General features: G+C 49.0%; 1 protein-coding gene and 1 pseudogene across 1 annotated transcript; both read left to right on the top strand.

Annotated features, from left to right (window-relative positions):
- The first annotated feature begins 181 nt into the window (after positions 1-181).
- On the top strand, positions 182-16562 carry FCGR2B (Fc gamma receptor IIb). Its single transcript, XM_065884031.1, has 8 exons — positions 182-293; positions 4798-4815; positions 6592-6852; positions 11115-11369; positions 11977-12099; positions 14307-14363; positions 16320-16357; positions 16473-16562. The coding sequence occupies exons 1-8, from the start codon at positions 182-184 to the stop codon at positions 16560-16562; spliced, it is 954 nt and encodes a 317-aa protein (XP_065740103.1).
- LOC136132007 (polyhomeotic-like protein 1 pseudogene) lies at positions 6960-9061 on the top strand (annotated as a pseudogene).
- Positions 16563-17767: the final 1205 nt, after the last annotated feature.

A 17767-nucleotide genomic window follows, 5' to 3' on the forward strand; every position in this document is an offset into this window, starting at 1 on the left:
AACGTTGAGAAGAAAGAGGGTGGAAGGGGAGGCGCCAATGACAAAAACAACACTTCTTTTCACTTCCTCTTTTGGACTCCAGGATTTGTCTGTTCTCTGGGGTGGAACCTGTCAAACCTCCAGAGAAGTCTGTGCCTGCTGTGCTGGGCTGTCAGAGGCAACCTGCTCGCTCCAGGAGGTGATGGGGATCCCCTCATTCCTAGCCCTCCCTGCTGCCAGGAGTGACCGAGCTGCCTGCACATCCTGCCATCCTTTGGACCACATGCTACTGTGGACGGCTCTGCTATTCCTCGGTGAGGCAGGGTCCCCAGGAGGGGCAGTGGAGCAGGGACAGAGGCAGGCATGCTTTTCTAACTCAGCTGCTGTCACCTTGGTTGGGGCTGAGCTTGGGCAAGGATGAGGGCTGGGGCGGGAAGCACGTCAGGAAAGTCAGGAGGGTGAATGAAGGCAGGCTGATGAAAATCAGATTCTGATAACCTTGCTGGCCTTGGCAAATTATGAAATTGGCAGAGTTCTTTTTTAAAAATTTTATTTATTTATTTTTGGCGGAGTTGGATCTTTCTTGCTGCACACGGGCTTTCTCTAGCTGTGGAGAGCAGGGGCTACTCTTTGTTGTGGTGTGCGGGCTTCTCATTGCGGTGGCTTTTCTTGTTGCAGAGCATGGGCTCTAGGCGTGCGGGCTCAGTAGTTGTGGTGCATGGGCTCAGTAGTTGTAACTCGCGGACTCCCGAGCACAGGCTCAGTAGTTGTGGCGCAGGGGTTTAGTTGCTCCGTGGCATGTGGGATCTTCCTGGACCAGGGCTCAAACCCATGTCCCCTACATTAGCAGGTGGATCCTTAACCACTGCGCCTCCAGGGAAGCCCAGCAGAGTTTATTTTTTTTTAAAGTCTTTTGCCCAATTTCACTCAGCACCAAGGTCCCTGGTGCTCTGCCACCCCCCAGAGCAGAGCCAGCTGCGAGCAAAGTCTAGTGACCTAGACTTGAAGGACTAATGAGTGACCAAGGTGTTTACCTTCCTTAGAAATTGTGTTTCACTGGGACCATATCGTAGGTGGGAGGGCTAATGCTGTCTTAGGCAAATCGGAGGTGGGGGGAACACATTGTGGTTGGGGGCAGTGGCTGTTCTCTTTGCCCCTGAAACCACTTCAGGCAGCAGAAGCCTATTCTCTTTATGTGAAAGGAGATTCCCCTGGGCAAAAGCACAGGAGGGTGTGGGTTATCCAGGGGATGGGGATCACAGAATACATAAGCCAGGCAATTCTAGAATCAGTTGTGGGACCAGAGGAATCGTGCATGCCTCCTTGCACTGCACAAACATGGGGATACGTCCTGTCACCGATCAAATAGAAATACAGGATCTTGGCTGCAATTGAGCGCTCCTTTCTGACCATGTTCTCAGCTGTGAGCTAGGGACCAGGGACCGATAGTTCTGGTGGGTTGAAGAGTCTCGGGAAGACCAAGTAGGGGAGCCTTATTGCCAAGAATGTCTCCCCAAGCTCAATTTCTAGAGTATCTACCCTCAAATGTGCTTCAGTATGGTCCCAGAGGACATGCAGCCACTTTCCAAGTTATGTACTATGATCGATAGTAAAATCTGTTCAGCTCTGGGAGCCTTGGCCCTCAATGCTGGATGATACTGGGACAGGAGGCGGAGGTGAGGAAGAGAGAGTATCCTCCCACGAGCAGGATGAAATGGATTGAAGCAGAATAGCATGAAAAAGGGGCACTGAACTACCTCACTTTTCGTATGGAGAAGCTCAGGCCTGGAGTAGTGGCATGCTTCCCTACCTCTGCTATAGTGATACCAATGTGATGCCTAGACAAGACTCCTGGGAGAGACTTTTGGAATTTTTATCCATTTGCCCTTTTGCTAAGTCACAAAGATTGACTCCATCTTTTCCATTCTCATCCGGGCCGCCATATTTAGGTCTTCATTGCTCAGTAACTCAATTTTTTCTTTTTCTTTTTTTCTTTTTTTTGTTTGGGGTACGCGGGCCTCTCACTGTTGTGGCCTCTCCCATTGCGGAGCACAGGCTCCGGACGCGCAGGCTCAGCGGCCATGGCTCACGGGCGCAGCCACTCCGCGGCATGTGGGATCCTCCCGGACCGGGGCACGAACCCGTGTCCCCTGCATCGGCAGGCGGACCCTCAACCACTGCGCCACCAGGGAAGCCCAGTAACTCAATTTTTACACCACGTTCTGATCCAGTCTTGACTGTCCTGTTTCCTGTTCTCCGAATCCATGCTGCACACTGAGGCCATGATTTCTTCAACTACAGCTATGGCTGAGTCACTGTACTTCATAAGTGCCTTCAGTGCAGCTCCATTGCCTACTTTATAAAGCTCCAATTCTACTCTTAAAAGTAGATTTTCATCTAGAGCCAGGGAGTGTGTACACACATTCTCTGCTTTCCAGGATTCCACAAACTGCCTTGTTTAAACATTAAATAAATGCTCTGTGCAGGCTCTGTTCTAGGACTTGGAGATTTATCACTGAACAAGAGAGACAGCCTTCCTGACCTAAAGCACAAGGTCTTTGCCTCCCTCACAGTGACAGGATTATACTGAGTATGAACATCTTTAGTATTCATAATATTTGTTGGATGAATAAATGGAAGGTGCCTTCTCTCTACTTTTCTCGTCTCTTACTTGTTTCTTCTCTTCCTCCTCCTCTTAGTCCTGCTTCTTTGCCCATTGCCTGCACTGCCACATTGTCACCCCTGCACACTCTACTTTTCAGCTATCACTTCTGTGTCAATAATTTCCAAAACTATCTTTCTTGTTTGTGTCAAGTACAATTTCGTATTTCCACCTGCTGGTTGGAGACCTCCAAATTGATTTGTTAGCTCAGAAACAAAACACGTTCAAAATCCAGCTCTCATCTTCCCCTCACAAATGTTCTTCTCCTCCTAACATTTATATTTGTGTGAGCACAGCTAATGTTTTTCCTAGTCACCCATTTACAAGACCCCCATATCTCTTCAAGTGCCAAGTTCTCTCTCCCTCTTAAATTTCTCTCATGCCCGTGTCCTCATCTTTACGTCCTGTTGTCAACACAATTTTGGGCTCTCTTATCTCCCACCTAGATGGACTCAATGAATGATTTCCAGAGCATTGGCAAATAAAATTAATATGGCCACTGCCCTCTTTGAGCTTACATTCTACTGAGGGATAGAAACAGTAAATAAAGGAACACAAATGCATAAATATGAATTGGAAAGTGGCAATGAAACTGTAAACAGGATACTCTGATAAGAACACTTGTTGCGGGGGACATGAGAGAACAGCCTACATTAACAGGATGATATGGCAAGAATTTTCCGAGGAAGTGTCTTTTAAGCAAGGACCTGAAGCGTGATAAGAATTAAGCCATTTGAAGATACAAAGGAAGCAGGTTTAAAGTAGAGGGATGGGCATACAGAAAAGCCCCAAGTTTGAAGAGGTCTGGTGTTATTGGAGCTCAATGAGTAGGGAAAGTGTGGCTCGAGATGAGGCTGGACAGGTGAGCAGGGCTTGTGTCAGGTGTGGCCTTGTAAATATTTACATTTTATTTTCAGAGCAAAGGAAGAGCACTGAAGGCATGTAAGCAGGAGAGTGATATTATCTGATTTGTTATTTTAAAAATAACTCTAGCTTCTCTGTGGGGAATGAATTGTCGGGGGAGCAAAATAAGGGAAGAGATAAGTTAGGAGATGGGAGAAAGCTGCTGGTGACCTAAAATAGTGTGGACATGGACTGAAGCTGACACATTCAAGAACTAACTGGAAGCAGGATGATTACGACTTTACTGGTGCAAAGGCTGATGGGGTTTGGGAGAGAGAGAGGAATAAAAGAGGCCTTGCAGTTTTCAGGCACGAGTACCTGGGCAGATGGTGAAGGTATACACTTATATGGGGGAACCTGGGAGAGAAATAGATCTGTGTCCACTTGATTTGACATTGAGATCATTGGTGATTTTAACAAGAAAAGTTTTAGTGGACTGGTGAGGGCAGAGTTCAAATTGCAGAGAATGAAACAGTGATTGGAAAGAGAAGAAATGACGACAGCCTTTGTAGAAAAAGAATTGAGAAATCAGGCTGGGAAAGGGAGCAGAAAAATAATTTTGGAATTATGTGTGGTGTCAAGTGAGATTTTTTCCTTTCAGTGAAAGATCCTGGAATATATTTATGTTGATAGGAAAGGTCCAGCTGAGATCGAGAAATGGGTGAGGCAGAGGAGAAAGGGAATAACAGAGAGAGGAAAATCCTTGAGCGGGTGAAAGGGAATGTGACCTAGGACAGAGACTGACCACAGATAGGAGGAGAGATGTCCCCAGTGAAAACCAAGAAAGGAAGATGGATAGAGATGCAATAGGTTAGATGATTTAGTTGGGGGAAGACGTGAGACCTCCTGTCTAACTGCATTTGTTTTCTCTGTGAAGGATAAAGGAAGGTATCATCTTTGAGTGAGACGGGACTGGAGGCAGAGGACTGGAAAGTTTGAGGAGTGAGGAAAAAATGATTGTCCCTACCAAGAGCCGCAGAGCAAACGTACTAGAGAAAAGTGTCAGAACAGCAGTTTAGTGTCCTTTTGAATATGGAGACAGTAGATTTACAGAGATGCCAACCTGCCTGCTTATGTGGGAATTTCATTAACACACAGCTGCAGAAGTAAAGGCATGGACAACCCAGGTGGAACGTAATGCAGACAGAGACTGGCAAGAGAGTTAAGGGGATTTGCAAGGAGGTGATTATTTATAATGATGAATCATCATATCTAATGAGCAAGTAGGCTGATCTTTGCTTTCTCCCTTACAGCTCCTGTTGCTGGGAAACATGGTAAGTGCTCACCACATCCTCTCCCTCCCCCAGCTACCCTCTCTCTCTGCTCCCTGTACCGTCTCTGGAGGTGCTCTGGGTGCACCAGCAACCCAGGACTGAGGTAGAACCGGGAAAGAGTAATTGCTCCCACAAGATGCCCTGCCCCCTTCTCCTTCCTCCTTCCCTTCCTCCCAGGGAAGCCAGGGATGGGCAGCCACAGGGCACAGCCTTTCTGTTTCTGTTCCAGGGAGACCTCACAGATTCTGTCACAGAAAATAACTGTCTTCTGTCTCAGTTGCCTTCCTGTCTCCAAACTAAATCACGAACCCAGGCCATTTTAGTTTCAGCCACATGCAAAATCACATTATTTGCTTAGGTTAACCCCATGGGTTGATAAATCCTCTACTTTGCATGTATCTAAAGGCTTCAGGGCCTGTTGCCTTGGACACAAATAGGAGATACCACTGGTTGCAGCTTGGTGGGATGAACACGGCTGGGCACTGCTTTCTCTGCACCACTAACCTCTCCACCTCCCAGGACTGGTAGTGGGATGGGGCTCTACATGGGCCACTGAATGCAGGGCTCCCTAGACTGGCCTGCCAGCCGTTCTCCTCTTTCTTATTCTTCTGAGGCCACAGAGACTCCTCTGTGCTTGGGTGTCAGGACAGGTCTATTCTAAAGGAGAAAGAATGGGGACTTCCCTGGTGGTCCAGTGGTAAAGAATCTGCCTTACAATGCTAGGGGATGCAGGTTTGATCCCTGGTCAGGGAACTAAGATTCCCACATGCTGTAGGGCGACTAAGCCCACACAACTAGAGCCCACAGGCCACAAACTACAGAGCCCACCTGCCCTGGAGCCTGCGTGCCACAACTAGAGAAGAGAGAACCCACACGCCATAACTAGAAAGAAGCCGGCAAACCACAACGAAAGATCCCACGCTGCAACAAATATCCCTCATGCTGCAACGAAGACCCAACACAGCCAAAAAAATAATAAATATATCTTTTTTTTTTGTTCTGACTTCTTCCATTCTTTTTTGAAAGATGTATTTATTTCTTTTTATTTAGAAATAAATACATCTTAAGGAAAAAAGAAACTAATAAGAAGCTGCTATATAAAAAATAAATAAAATTCTAAAATTAAAAAAATAATACACTGTAAGGATACATTGTACAACAGGATATAGCCAATATTTTATAAAAACTATAAATGGAGTATAACCTTTAAAAATTGTGAATCACTTTATAGTATGCCTGTAACTTATATAATATTGCATAGCAACTATATGAATAGAAAGTTTTATTCCAAAGAAAAAAAGAAAGAATGGAAGAAGTCAGAACAGACACGTGGTGTCTGACTCTCAGCCTGGCACCTCCACCAGATGTCCCCATTTGTCTTCTTCCAGCTGTGGAGAGAGTTTATCCACTAGTGTCCAAATGCCTCAGCTTACAGGGAAGGAAAGTGATTCCCCAAAGGATGTATGTGTAGAGTGTGTGTGTGTGTGTGTGTGTGTGCGTGTGCGTGTGTGTTTGCTTGCCCCCTCTCCCATTCCCCTACCTCTTGTCCTCTCCCCTGGGGAGGAGGCAAGCTCCCTGAGAGAACCTGGGTTCCTGGGGGCCCCTGTTTGGGCTGCATAAGTTGGAGGAACTGCCTTTGGTTGCACAAGAGTTCTGGGTTGGGTTCCTCTCTTGATGTCTCCAGCATGGCCACGGTTTTCCATCATCTGAGATTTGGGGTCTGCTTAGGCCCTTGGGGTCCCTTTCCTCATGCTGCCTTCTCTCTCTGCCCCTCGGCAGGTCTCCCGAAGGCTGTGGTGAACATTCAGCCTGCGTGGATCAATGTGCTCAAGGAGGATTACGTGACGCTGATGTGTCAGGCGACCAACCTGTGTGAAGGCAACCTCACCCTGTGGTTCCATAATGGGAGCTTCATCCAGAGCCAGAACCAGTCCAGCTATAGCTTTAAGGCCAGCAGCAATGACAGCGGAGACTACAGGTGTCAGAGAGAGCAGACCAGCCTCAGCGACCCTGTGCATCTGTATGTGACTTCCGGTCAGTGGAGGAAGGCCTGGGAGAGTCCGGGAGAACAAGGATAGAAGAAACCTGCTTACATGGCAGAGGTTTTTCTGGAAAGGGGAATTGCCTGCTTACTGGGAAGCATGGCTGTGAGTTGTTTGAAGGGGTTTTTGTCCACTGATCGCCCTTTTCACGCACCCCATTGCTTAGTATGTGTGGTGAGGTGGAAGTTCCTAAGAGATTTCTCAGAATATGCTGGGCACTGTTGTCTCGGTGCTGACTGGGCAAGAAGGTGACAAGGCCACTGACAGGCAGCTGGGTATGAGAGAAGCAGAAGGAAATCCTTAGTTCATAGAAATCCTTCCATTTTTATGGCAGAGTCAAATGCACAGACAGACCACAACTGAATCCTAGCCCTGGAAATTATAGCCATGTAAACATGATGATTTCATTTACCTTTGAGCTTCAATTTCCTTATCTGCTCAGTGGAGATACTCTGCCTCCCTCATCAGGTCCCGGTGAGAATCAGCATTTCCCTGCCCCCCTGCCCTCTGTGCAACTTGAGGTGAAAGTTGTTTCTTTCTTTCTTTCTTTCTTTTTTCTTTTTTGGTACGTGGGCCTCTCACTGTTGCGGCCTCTCCTGTTGCAGAGCACAGGCTCCGGACGCGCAGGCTCAGCGGCCATGGCTTACGGGCCCAGCCGCTCCGTGGCATGTGGGATCTTCCCGGACCGGGGCACGAACCCATGTCCCCTGCCTCGGCAGGCGGACTCTCAACCACTGCGCCACCAGGGAAGCCCGAAAGTTGTTTCTTAACCACTTTCTATACCCAGCCCCAGGCACGGGACCGGGCTTAATAAACGTTTGCTGAGCAGATCAATGATCCTCCAAAGGTCCTGGCAAGAAATACGTTCTCCATAGAGAAAAGCTGCAGTGTGATTCTGATGAATATTGTCAGTGCTATTCTTCACTTAGTCCCCTTCCCTCACCCAGTTCTCAAATTCTCCTCAAAGGTATCTAGGCCCGGTGGGCCTGCAGCTCCAGGCCTGCAATCTCTACCCTCAGTGCTCAGCAGGAAAAGACAGTCCTGGAGGGAAGCCCCAGAGGCCTGGCAGGGCCTCAACCTTCAGTGCTCCTCCTCTCTAGGAGGGCGTGGAGGTGAGGGATCCCTCCCCCGAGACTGCGCAAGTTCCCACCCAACCGGCAGGTGTGTTGACAAGGAACCCTGGCACATGAGGTGGACACCACCCTGAAGGACCCAGGTGAAGAGCCAGAAGGCCTGGAGCCAGAGCACCAGCCATGGGGACCCTGAACCACTGTCATGGAGACTAGAGTCAACAGAATGCCGACTGCACCGGTGGGGGTCCCGACTCAGGTGGTAGCGCTCGTTCCCAGACAGCTCAGTGCCACGGTATGAACAGCAGGCAGAGCAGGCCCCGCAGGGGCAGCTCCGTGGGCCTCAGTATCTCCAGCAGTTTGTGTCCAGCAGCAGCTCAGCAGGCCCGGCTGCATAGCCCGGCTGCTATCTAGCGGCCACACAGCAGGCCAGCTCCCCCAACACCAGCGCAGCGCAGCAGCCGAGCACCAATCTGGCCACAGCATCAGCCTCCCAACTCACCAGCCAATCCCGGAGTGAACTCTCCCAGTGTTACCACTGTGACCCACTCTGTGCTACTGGGGAACACCACCTCCTCCCCCTCAGCCTCCTCCCCCAGGCCCAGATGTATCTAAGACCACAGCTGGGAAACCTGTTCCAGGTAAAGCAGACCTTGGCCCAGCATGTGCCTCTAGCTTCTCACCTCATCCTGATGCCTGTTAGGGCAGTGGCAGTAGTCCAGCAGGAGGGGCTGTCAGCTCAGGCTGCTGGAGGCCATGTAGACGCAGTTTAGGTAGAGAACTTGGCACTGAGGAACAACAGGCTTAGCCCAAAGCTCCACCCAGAAAGCTATTCCCCTGTTTAGCCTCCCCCAGGCCTCTAGCCAGGCCCTAGCTGTGGCTCAGGCTCCCTGTAGGGCCTCAGGCCAGTTCTTTAGCCTTAGTCCAGCTGGTGGGGGCAGTGGGAAGAGCATTCGAAGGTACATGGGTCCAGGCAGAAGTGACCACCCACCTGGGCCTTTGGGTCAGTGGCCCTCCTCAGGAACAGGTGGTGCTTGGAGCCGTCCCAGGAAAGGCACAGGAGTGGTGGAGCCCTTGCCTGCATCCCAAACACGGACCCTGCTGCAGCTCCTCTGCCATCACCCATGCTGAGATCCAGGGCAAGTGCCACAGGGGTCAAGAGGACTCTAGCTGGGGTTCAGAGAATTCCAGTCATGGTAAAGAACTCTCTCCAATGTCCCTGGGCCTTTATCGGTGAGAGCTGGACATGGGGAATGTGACCCAGGAACCTCCATACAGCTGTGCCTACACCAGCATTCATGGCATCAACCCTGTGTTCCTGTCCAGTAATCTTAGCCACTGGAGTGCAGAGGAGGTGTATGAGTTTATTGCTTCTCTACAAGGCTTCCAGGAGATTGCAGGGGAGTTTTGTTCCCAGGAGATGGATGGAAAGGCCCTCTTTTGACTTAAGGAACACCTCGTGAGTGCCGTGAACATGAAGCTGGGCCCTGCCCTCAAGATCTGCACCAAGAGATTGTCCTCAAGGAGAACTAAGGTGGCCCTCGTGCACAAACCAGCCTAAGGCTGACACTTCCACTGTCCAGGTTACAACCTGGTACCAGTAGAGACTTTGCTGAGACGAAAGTGCTGTTCCAATGATGTGCACCTTCAGTAGAGGGGATTACCCAGACAGGGAGGAGAAGTGCAAGAATTGGTTGCTGGCGCTACATGGAAGCAGTTTTGACATTTTCTCTGGGTTCTACTTCATTAAAAAATATCTTCACGGGCTTCCCTGGTGGCGCAGCGGTTGAGGGTCCACCTGCCCATGCAGGGGACAAGGGTTCGTGCCCCGGTCCGGGAGGATCCCACATGCTGCGGAGTGGCTGGGCCCGTGAGCCATGGCCGCTGAGCCTGTGCATCCGGAGCCTGTGCTCCGCAACGAGAGAGGCCACAACAGTGAGGGGCCCGCGTACCACAAAAAAACCCAAAAAACTTCCCAATTCTCCGCATTCCCACCTACCCCAACCCAACCTTTATAAAAGAGGCAGTCTAGGGAACCAGGACTGCTCACCTAATCCTGGAGTGGAATGTCTAGCCAGGGCCTGAGTTCCTCAAGAGGAGGGATACACAGGATGGTATGGGAGGAAATGGGTGGAACGCAGGGGTGCCTCCACAGTGGGAGAGGTGGGGTTTTCCAGCTTGTGTGACCCAAGTAGCAAGATCTGGTGCTCCCCACCTTCCCTGTGGATTGTCCCACTGTAGCCGTGGCCCAGAGTTTTCTCTTCGTTGTCACTCCCTCCCTCAGTGTTGAGCATTTTCACCTGCACTTGGCAGGCTCAGCAGCCAGTGTAGAGATTTTTCTGGCATCATTCCGATCTGCTGAAGGGGCTAAGCGTGGTTGACTAGCACACGTATGGCTGTTGTCATTTCTTTCTCATGTCCCGGCTCCCTTCCAACGTATCTGTTGTTTTCTACCCTTTCGTTCCAATTCCAACTCTGCTCTGTCCTATAGCTTTAGGAAAAAGAAGTGTGTGGGCTGAGGTCAGATTATAAGTACCCACCTTAGCCTCTATTCCCTATACGACAAAGAAAGTAAATATCTTTTTCCTCAGTAAAAGGATGAAAATCGGGGGAAAAAAGTACACAGCAGGCTAATGGCCCACCCGTGTCACTGCTGCCAAAGTTCCTGCTGAAGTGAAATTCCATATTTACTAACATGCACCAAATAAGCTAATATTTGTTAGATGTCCGTGACTTTCCCCAAAGACACTTGACTCTGCTGTGTTCCCCCCACATGTTGTCTCCTATGTCAGACTGGGTCCTTCCTTCCCTCCCTCCCTCAGGGAAGGGACTGTACTCCTGAGTCTCCTGTATCCTTCCTGCAGAAAGAAGCCTGTTGGGCAGGACAGGAACAGGAAGACAAGCATATCCTGAGCACCTACTATGTGCCAGGAACTACTGTAGATAGCTAATGGTATTATTGTGACTCTTTTCACATACGAGGAAACGGAGGCCCAGAAGAGTTAAACTATTTGCCCAAGATCACAGAGCTCATACATGATGGAGCTAGAATGACAGAGCAGGGGTGTCTGATTCCAAACTTAAGCTCTTCCCTCCACACACAGTGGCCCACCAGTAAGGATGGTCTGGGTCTCGGATTTGAGTCAAGACCTCCTGGGTCCTGGGGTCCCTTTGTGTCTTTCAGACTGGCTGCTGCTCCAGACCCCTAGCCTCGTGTTCCAGGAAGGGGAGCCCATCGTGCTGAGGTGCCACAGCTGGAGAAACAGTTCTCTGAATAAGGTCATATTCTTCCAGAATGGAAGATCCAAGACGTTTTCCCATCTGCGTTCCAACTTCTCTATCCCACAAGCAAACCTCAGTCACAGTGGCGAGTACCACTGCACGGGATTTATCGGGCAGACAATGTACACATCAGAGCCTGTGACCATCACTGTCCAAGGTGGGAACTCTGTGCAGGTGAAAGGAGGGGAGAAGAGGGGTTAGACATTTAGGGGTAAGGTCACATGGACCTACAGGGAGATCTGAGCAAACCTGGGCTCTGGGGCAAAGGGCAGGGGCATGGCACCTTGCTAATTGCTGGCCAGAGCTCGGAGTCCTCAGCTTCCAGGTGATAGGTGACAAGGCTGTTGTTCCTCTTTGAAATATAGGCCCCATCACACCAAGCCCAGCAGTGGAACAGAGCTCTCTCACTGGTGCAGAAGTTCTCTAAGTGCCTGGACATTCCTGAGAGCTGAGGTTTTCCTAATTTCTTCTCATGTCTCATGATATGTCCATTCACTCTCAAAGGCATGGCATGTCCTTGAGAGTTCAAGGCTCTGCTGGGTACAGTGGTGGAGGCGTCAGGTTCACCCTCCCTGCCATCCCCGAGGGCTAAGAGGAACCCTTCCCTCTGCCTTACACACTCAACAGCGTGCCTTCATTAGATTAGCAGAGAAACGTGGGTATGGGAGAGGCACAAGCCCAGTTCCAGAAATCCTGTGCAGGTGAGGTGGAGGGGGGAAGTGAGTGTTGTGTTGGAGGAGGGACAGGACGCCTGTGTTTCCCAGGGTCCAGCTTGAGCAACTCCTTGTTGGTGACGATAACGGTGGCTGTAGTCGCTTGCATTGCTGCAATGGCTGTTGCTGGTGCCATAGTAGCCTGGTTCTGCCGCAGGCGAAAGAAGATTTCAGGTTTGTGCCTCCCCTCGGTCCCTCTTGTTATCAGTTCCTACTTAGTCAAGGCCCTAACCCCAAACATTGCTAGAACCCTTATCTTTGGGCTAGAGAATCCTTAGCATTCAAATATAGTCCCATATTTTATTCATTCATTCATTTAACAGGCCTGAACAAACTTGCTTATGTGTCAAGCACTGTGATAGACTCTGTGGATGTTGCCAGGATAAAGATGTTCAGTCTCTGCCCTCAGGGAGTTCATAATATTGTGGGGAAGACTGAAATGCAAATAGATCAGTATAATTAGAGGGGATAAGACCAGTATTAGAGAATGCAAAGGCTGTGACGGGGGACAGAAGAGCTGGCGCAACCCAGCATGGGCCGGGGCAGTTAGAGAAGGCTTCACAGGAATGCAGTGTTGTGTCGTGACTGAAACACACCTGGTGGGGCCAGACTACCTGAGTTTAAATCCCAGCTCCTCGGCTCACCAGCTGGATAACGTTGGGTGAGTTATGCAATATGTAGAAAAGATGGAGTTGGTGTATTAATTTAAGAATATGCAGATCATGACCTGCTGAAAGAGGAGGCACAAGCCACCCACATGGGCTTGGCAGGTCCCTCAGCAACTGATTTCACTTCCCAGATTGGGGAAGTGAAAACCCCGGGGTCATTTTGATTGAAAGTACAGTTTCGGTGCACTCACGCAAAGGAAGTAGAGTCACAAGACTTGCTACTTACAGATCCCAGAAATGGGAAAGGGGGTGGCAGTCCTCTGTCCCTGGTCATGGGTGAGCAGGAGAGAGAGAGCAGTGTAGCAAGCAGCTACTACTTATAAAGTGATTGGGGCAGAGGACACTATTTTGCAGGCTTAACTCTAAGTGGTTATTTTAAAAGGTGCCCCAGGAAAAGCAAAGCGAAAACTTATGGCGGGAGTCCTAAACTCAAGTCCTTATCTCAAATGTTCCGATTCTGGTTGTAAGCGGGTTATCATACTGTAAAACGCCCAGGCAGCAGCTCAGGAAAACAAAGTTGTTTTTTCAGGAAAATAAAAGTTGTTTTTCTCATCACATTCAACTTCTCTGTGCCTCAGTTTCTTCATCTGAAAAATGAGGCCACGAATAGAACCCACCTCACAGGGTTATGAGGGTGAATGAGTCGGCAGCTAGCAGACAGCAAACATCACATAGTATGAGTTGTTATCGTTATGGAGGAGGTGATGTTTGAGGGTAGCAGTTAACCAGGCAAAGAGGATTAGAAGAGCATTCCAGGTGTGGGGGCCAAGACACGGAAATGAGAAGCATTGTGGCTAGGATGGGGATCGTGGAAGAGTAAGGAGGTTGCTGTAGGCAGTTTGATGCCATTGAAGCCATAAATTACGAGGCAGAAAAAAAGGAGAGATGAAAAGCAGGGCAGAAGGATGGATTCCAGGTCATGGAATCCACGTAGGCTACCTTTGAAGAACTAAGCTGTATTCCAAAGGGGTTGGCAAGAGCACAGGAGGGCAGTAACCACGTCTCCTTGTTCTGCGCTCTCCCCCATCCGCCCCCCGCCAGCACCTAGCACATGCTTGCCACGCAGCAAGCTGGTCAATAAACATTTGTTCACTGACTGATCAGCTGAAGAACTTCAACTCTCAGAAAGCAGCCTCCTTCCCCCTTAGTACTAACGTAAAAGAGCCGAGAGAGAAGGGAAGGTGTCCTACAAATCTAATAAGCAAATGGTCACAATTCATAACACTGAAAAGCTAGCTTGCTGGTGAGAGAAAGCGCTAAAGATATCCAGATACAGAGAAAGTAAAAGGGAGAAAAGACTCAGAGCCATTGACAAAGAGAAAATAATACTGATACCTCACAAAGCACTTTGCAGTTGGTTCATAGCCAAGACCTCAGTTACTGATGATAAGTAAATGTAGAGACTCAGGGAGAGACACCGAGAGGGAGAAAGAGGTGTTCTTTAAAAGGCAGAGCAAGCTTAAGAAAGATGCAATAGAATAGCCTTTCTGACAGTCCCAGGAGTCCCTACTGTTAACCTAGCCAACTTACATCTCTCTAGACCAGCCCTTGTACAGGCTAGAGCAATCCCTGGGGAGTGGGGAGGAGAGGAGGTGTCTGTGTGGAAGAAGGGTGTGTGTTGCTTCTAACCCAATCTTGCCTCTGGTCATCCTTGGTCCTGAAGATTCAGGTCCTACCCCATAATCCTACTAACCTCCTATGTGCCCCTCCTAGCTCTCCCAGGAACACTTGAGCACAGGGAAATGGGAGAGACCCTCCCTGAGGAACCAGGTGAGTGCAGCTCCCCCTCTGGGGGCTCAATGACACCCTGCCTTGTGCATCAAGAAGCTGCTTGTGTGAGTTCTGCTGGGAGCACAGGAGAGGGAGGGGGCAGTGGGCAGAGGGCAGGGGCTCAAATCTCTTGGTCAGTTCTGAGACTAACTCCTGGGCCTAAAGAGGACCTCACTGGAGACAAGGAGAAGATGAACACCTGTCCTAGATAGAGAGGCGAGGGCCTTGTCCGAGTTTCTGGGGTCAGAACTGCTGGGCACTTTTCCAGAGCAGGACATCAGAGATACTTAGGTCTTTCTGTGGAGCTTTGGAAGAGCTGGCAGAGGACTGAGGTTAGATGCTGTAAGACTAAGGCAAATAGAATTAAGGGGATAAAATTCTAGAGGAAAGGAGAAAGAGCCCTAAGGAATAAAACCTAGATTTGCTGCAGAGTCTGTCTCTGTGGAATGATTGGGTAAGGGTAACAGGGCTCAGCTCTTAGTGGAACATTAAGAGGAGATTTTGGCCTGAGAAAGTTCTGGGGTACCACGTGCATTAGTGGGCTTTACTCTGTGGGCAAATCTTGGTTCTAATGCCCACTCGTGTAGGCTTATTAAAACGCAGGCCTGGCCCTAGCTCTGTCACTATCATAAAGGAATCTTGAGTGTCATTCCCCCTCCTGGGGTTTAGTCACCTCATCGAGGAGATGAGTGGGTTGGCCTGGGTGATCTCTAAGCCCTTCCAGGCCTGACATTCTGAGAGTCAGTGACCATCCAAGCCCTGGCCCAAGTGGGAATGTGTTAAAGGAGCAGTAATATTCCAGGCAACTTCCTGACTGCAGTTAAAGCCAGAGCACGAAGGAAACTGAAGCTTTCTCTGGGGACTCCCAGACAGCAGAAACGGACAGGAAAAAGAAGCCCTCGAGGACTCCACCTCAGATGGCCGGAGTATGACTCAGAGCAGAGCCAACAGGTTTGAGAGCTTGAGCAAAATGGCACAGCTGTCCGGCTGCGCTTTGAGCAAGGCCCCTATGTCCTGTGGCCAGGCCAAGTGGGGATATGGACCAGAGTCTTCACCAGGGCCAAAGTGCTGTAGAAAAAAGTGCAAACACAAGTGGATTAGCCATTTTGATGTTTGCTTCTACCTACACTGGCATAAATATATTTCACAAGGCATTTATTTCACAGGAAGGCATTGGGGCTGATGGTTTCCCAAAAGGCACGGCTAAGTTGCCGGGATGGTTGAGGGATGCATTAGAAGGAGAATTCAGGACGTGGTTTGTTCCAGAAGCTGGAGCATGGCACACAGGGACTCATTGTGTCCTGGAGATGAATGAAGACACTAGATGCATTGTCTCAGACTCCTTCCCCACTTCCTGAGGAATGCTGCTTTGCAGTTACTGAGGCTGCTTTTCGCACTGGCAAAGTGAGTTTATTGGCAAAAACATGAGGACATTTGGATGTGTTTTAGATCTTTACCAGGGAGAGTACTGGCTGGGTTGCTTGCTTCCTTCTTTCTTTTCCTCCAGCCTCCCTTGCTCACTCTCACTCTCATGCTTTCTTTCTTTATGAGACCAGGGAGTGTCAGATTCTTCAAAGTTCCAACAAAGATATACTACATCTGGCCAATGTGGAAAGGCCGCCATCTGTGGCTGGCAAACATCTGGATTACTTCACTCTAATACCAACACCCCCATCTCCTCCCCAGTATATCTCAGATCCCCGAAGCTGCCTGGTTGCTTTGAGGAAAACTCAGTGATCCTCTGAAATGAGTGCAGCACAAATGAGCGCCTCCCTCTGCTAGTGTGGCCCGTGCGGGAGGCCATGTCTGGGATACCAAGGGTGGGTGGGGGATGAAGCTTTTGGCCTGCAGGCCTGAGTTGGGGATCAGTGGTCCTCGCCTCAAGCCTGGTCTGGACCTCAAGCAGCAGCGTGGGTAGGCAGTGCCCCCGCTGATCTCTGTTCTTTTTGCCCACAGCCAATCTCACTGATGCTGAAGAGGCTGCCAGAATGGAGGTGAGCCATCCCAGCCATGTGCTTCTCCTTCTCCTTCTCCCCTGCCGCTTCTTCTGTTGCCTTCATTCTTGTGACCTCTCTGTGGATCCCCATTGCTCCTTTCTGCTTTCTCTAGGCTGAGAATACAGTCACCTATTCACTTCTCTCGTATCCGGAAGTTGCAGAGGAAGAAACAGAGTCGTCGGGTTACCAGAACCACATTTAGTTTTCATTGTCTTGCCTGGGACTTGGGGAAGAGAATCAGAGAGGCCAAGATCTGGTGTCTTCTGTCCTGAATTCCTCTGAAGGAGGAGAAGAGGATGCTGCAGTTCTAAAGGAGAATGACTCTTCCAGAGTTATCTATGTGAATCCTAAAGCTCCCTGTTTTGAAAGCCACAGACGATATGGTCTCAGATAACTGAATGCTGATTTCTTCTGTGCTTCAGCACTTCTCGCCATCAGGACTCTTCTGTTATACATCCACAAAGCCAGTGAAAATTACCTTTATTAAGAGATTGTAGAAACATGGGAAATGCTTATGTTACAGGTTACATGAGAAAAATTAGATAAGTGTGTATGATTTCAAAAATGTTGAGATAGACTAACATATGCCAATATATTAAAAGTGATTGTTTCAGGGTGGTGGAATTATTGGTGCTTTTCATTTTCTCTGTTAATTTTTCTGTACAGATCATATATTACTTTTATAATAAAATACTACACTAACAACATTACCTTTTAAACACTGTACCGGTTGGAGTGTAGACTGATTCAGGGTCTGTTTCTTTTCAATGGTAAGAATCTTGGGAAGGTAGTAATGGGTAGGAAGTGAGGGAGAGAAAAGATTTGGAGTGTAGGACGAGTACCCCTCTTCTAAAAACTGAATATCCGTCTTCCAATGAATTTGTGTTCTTGTTTTCATGTCTCCTTCCCCTTCCTCCCATGGCAAATAAACACCAGTTCTCAGGAAGCCAAATTTCAGATGAGTCCTCAGTGGAGACTGCTGACTCTGCCCTGCTGTTCTCCTATTATAGTTAACAGAAGGATGTGAACTTCTCAGAGAAGTTCCCAGTAGGTTAGAAACGTGACTGACAGCTTCGTTGGGAGTTTGGTTGGTGCCCTTGGAGAGGGCTCCTTTTCCTGGGACTCTAAGAGCTTCACTGTGCAACATTCTTGCAATCAGGATTTAGCAGCTTCCTTTGTTGGGTAGTTTCCATAGCTTTCTATAATACTCACATATTGTATTTCATACTCACACATCGTTATAATAATAAGGAATAGTAATTGCAATTACTGGGTTATTGAGGGGCTTACTTTATGCCTTCATTCTTGTGACCTCTCTGTGGATCCCCATTGCTCCTTTCTGCTTTCTCTAGGCTGAGAGAGGATACATGCTTTAGAATTAGAGCGTTTAAGAGTATTAGCCATTCA

Source organism: Phocoena phocoena, chromosome 1, assembly GCF_963924675.1.
Source record: "Phocoena phocoena chromosome 1, mPhoPho1.1, whole genome shotgun sequence".
Taxonomy (NCBI): Eukaryota; Metazoa; Chordata; class Mammalia; order Artiodactyla; family Phocoenidae; genus Phocoena; species Phocoena phocoena.

What these genes read in the sequence shown, in the direction of transcription:
- FCGR2B (XM_065884031.1), top strand. Translation starts at nt 182, where the DNA reads ATGGGGATCCCCTCATTCCTAGCCCTCCCTGCTGCCAGGAGTGACCGA. An exon ending in TGTGACCATCACTGTCCAAG is followed by an intron (nt 11,370 to 11,976) that starts GTGGGAACTCTG and finishes TGTGTTTCCCAG; the next exon opens with GGTCCAGCTTGAGCAACTCC. An exon ending in AAGAGGCTGCCAGAATGGAG is followed by an intron (nt 16,358 to 16,472) that starts GTGAGCCATCCC and finishes TGCTTTCTCTAG; the next exon opens with GCTGAGAATACAGTCACCTA.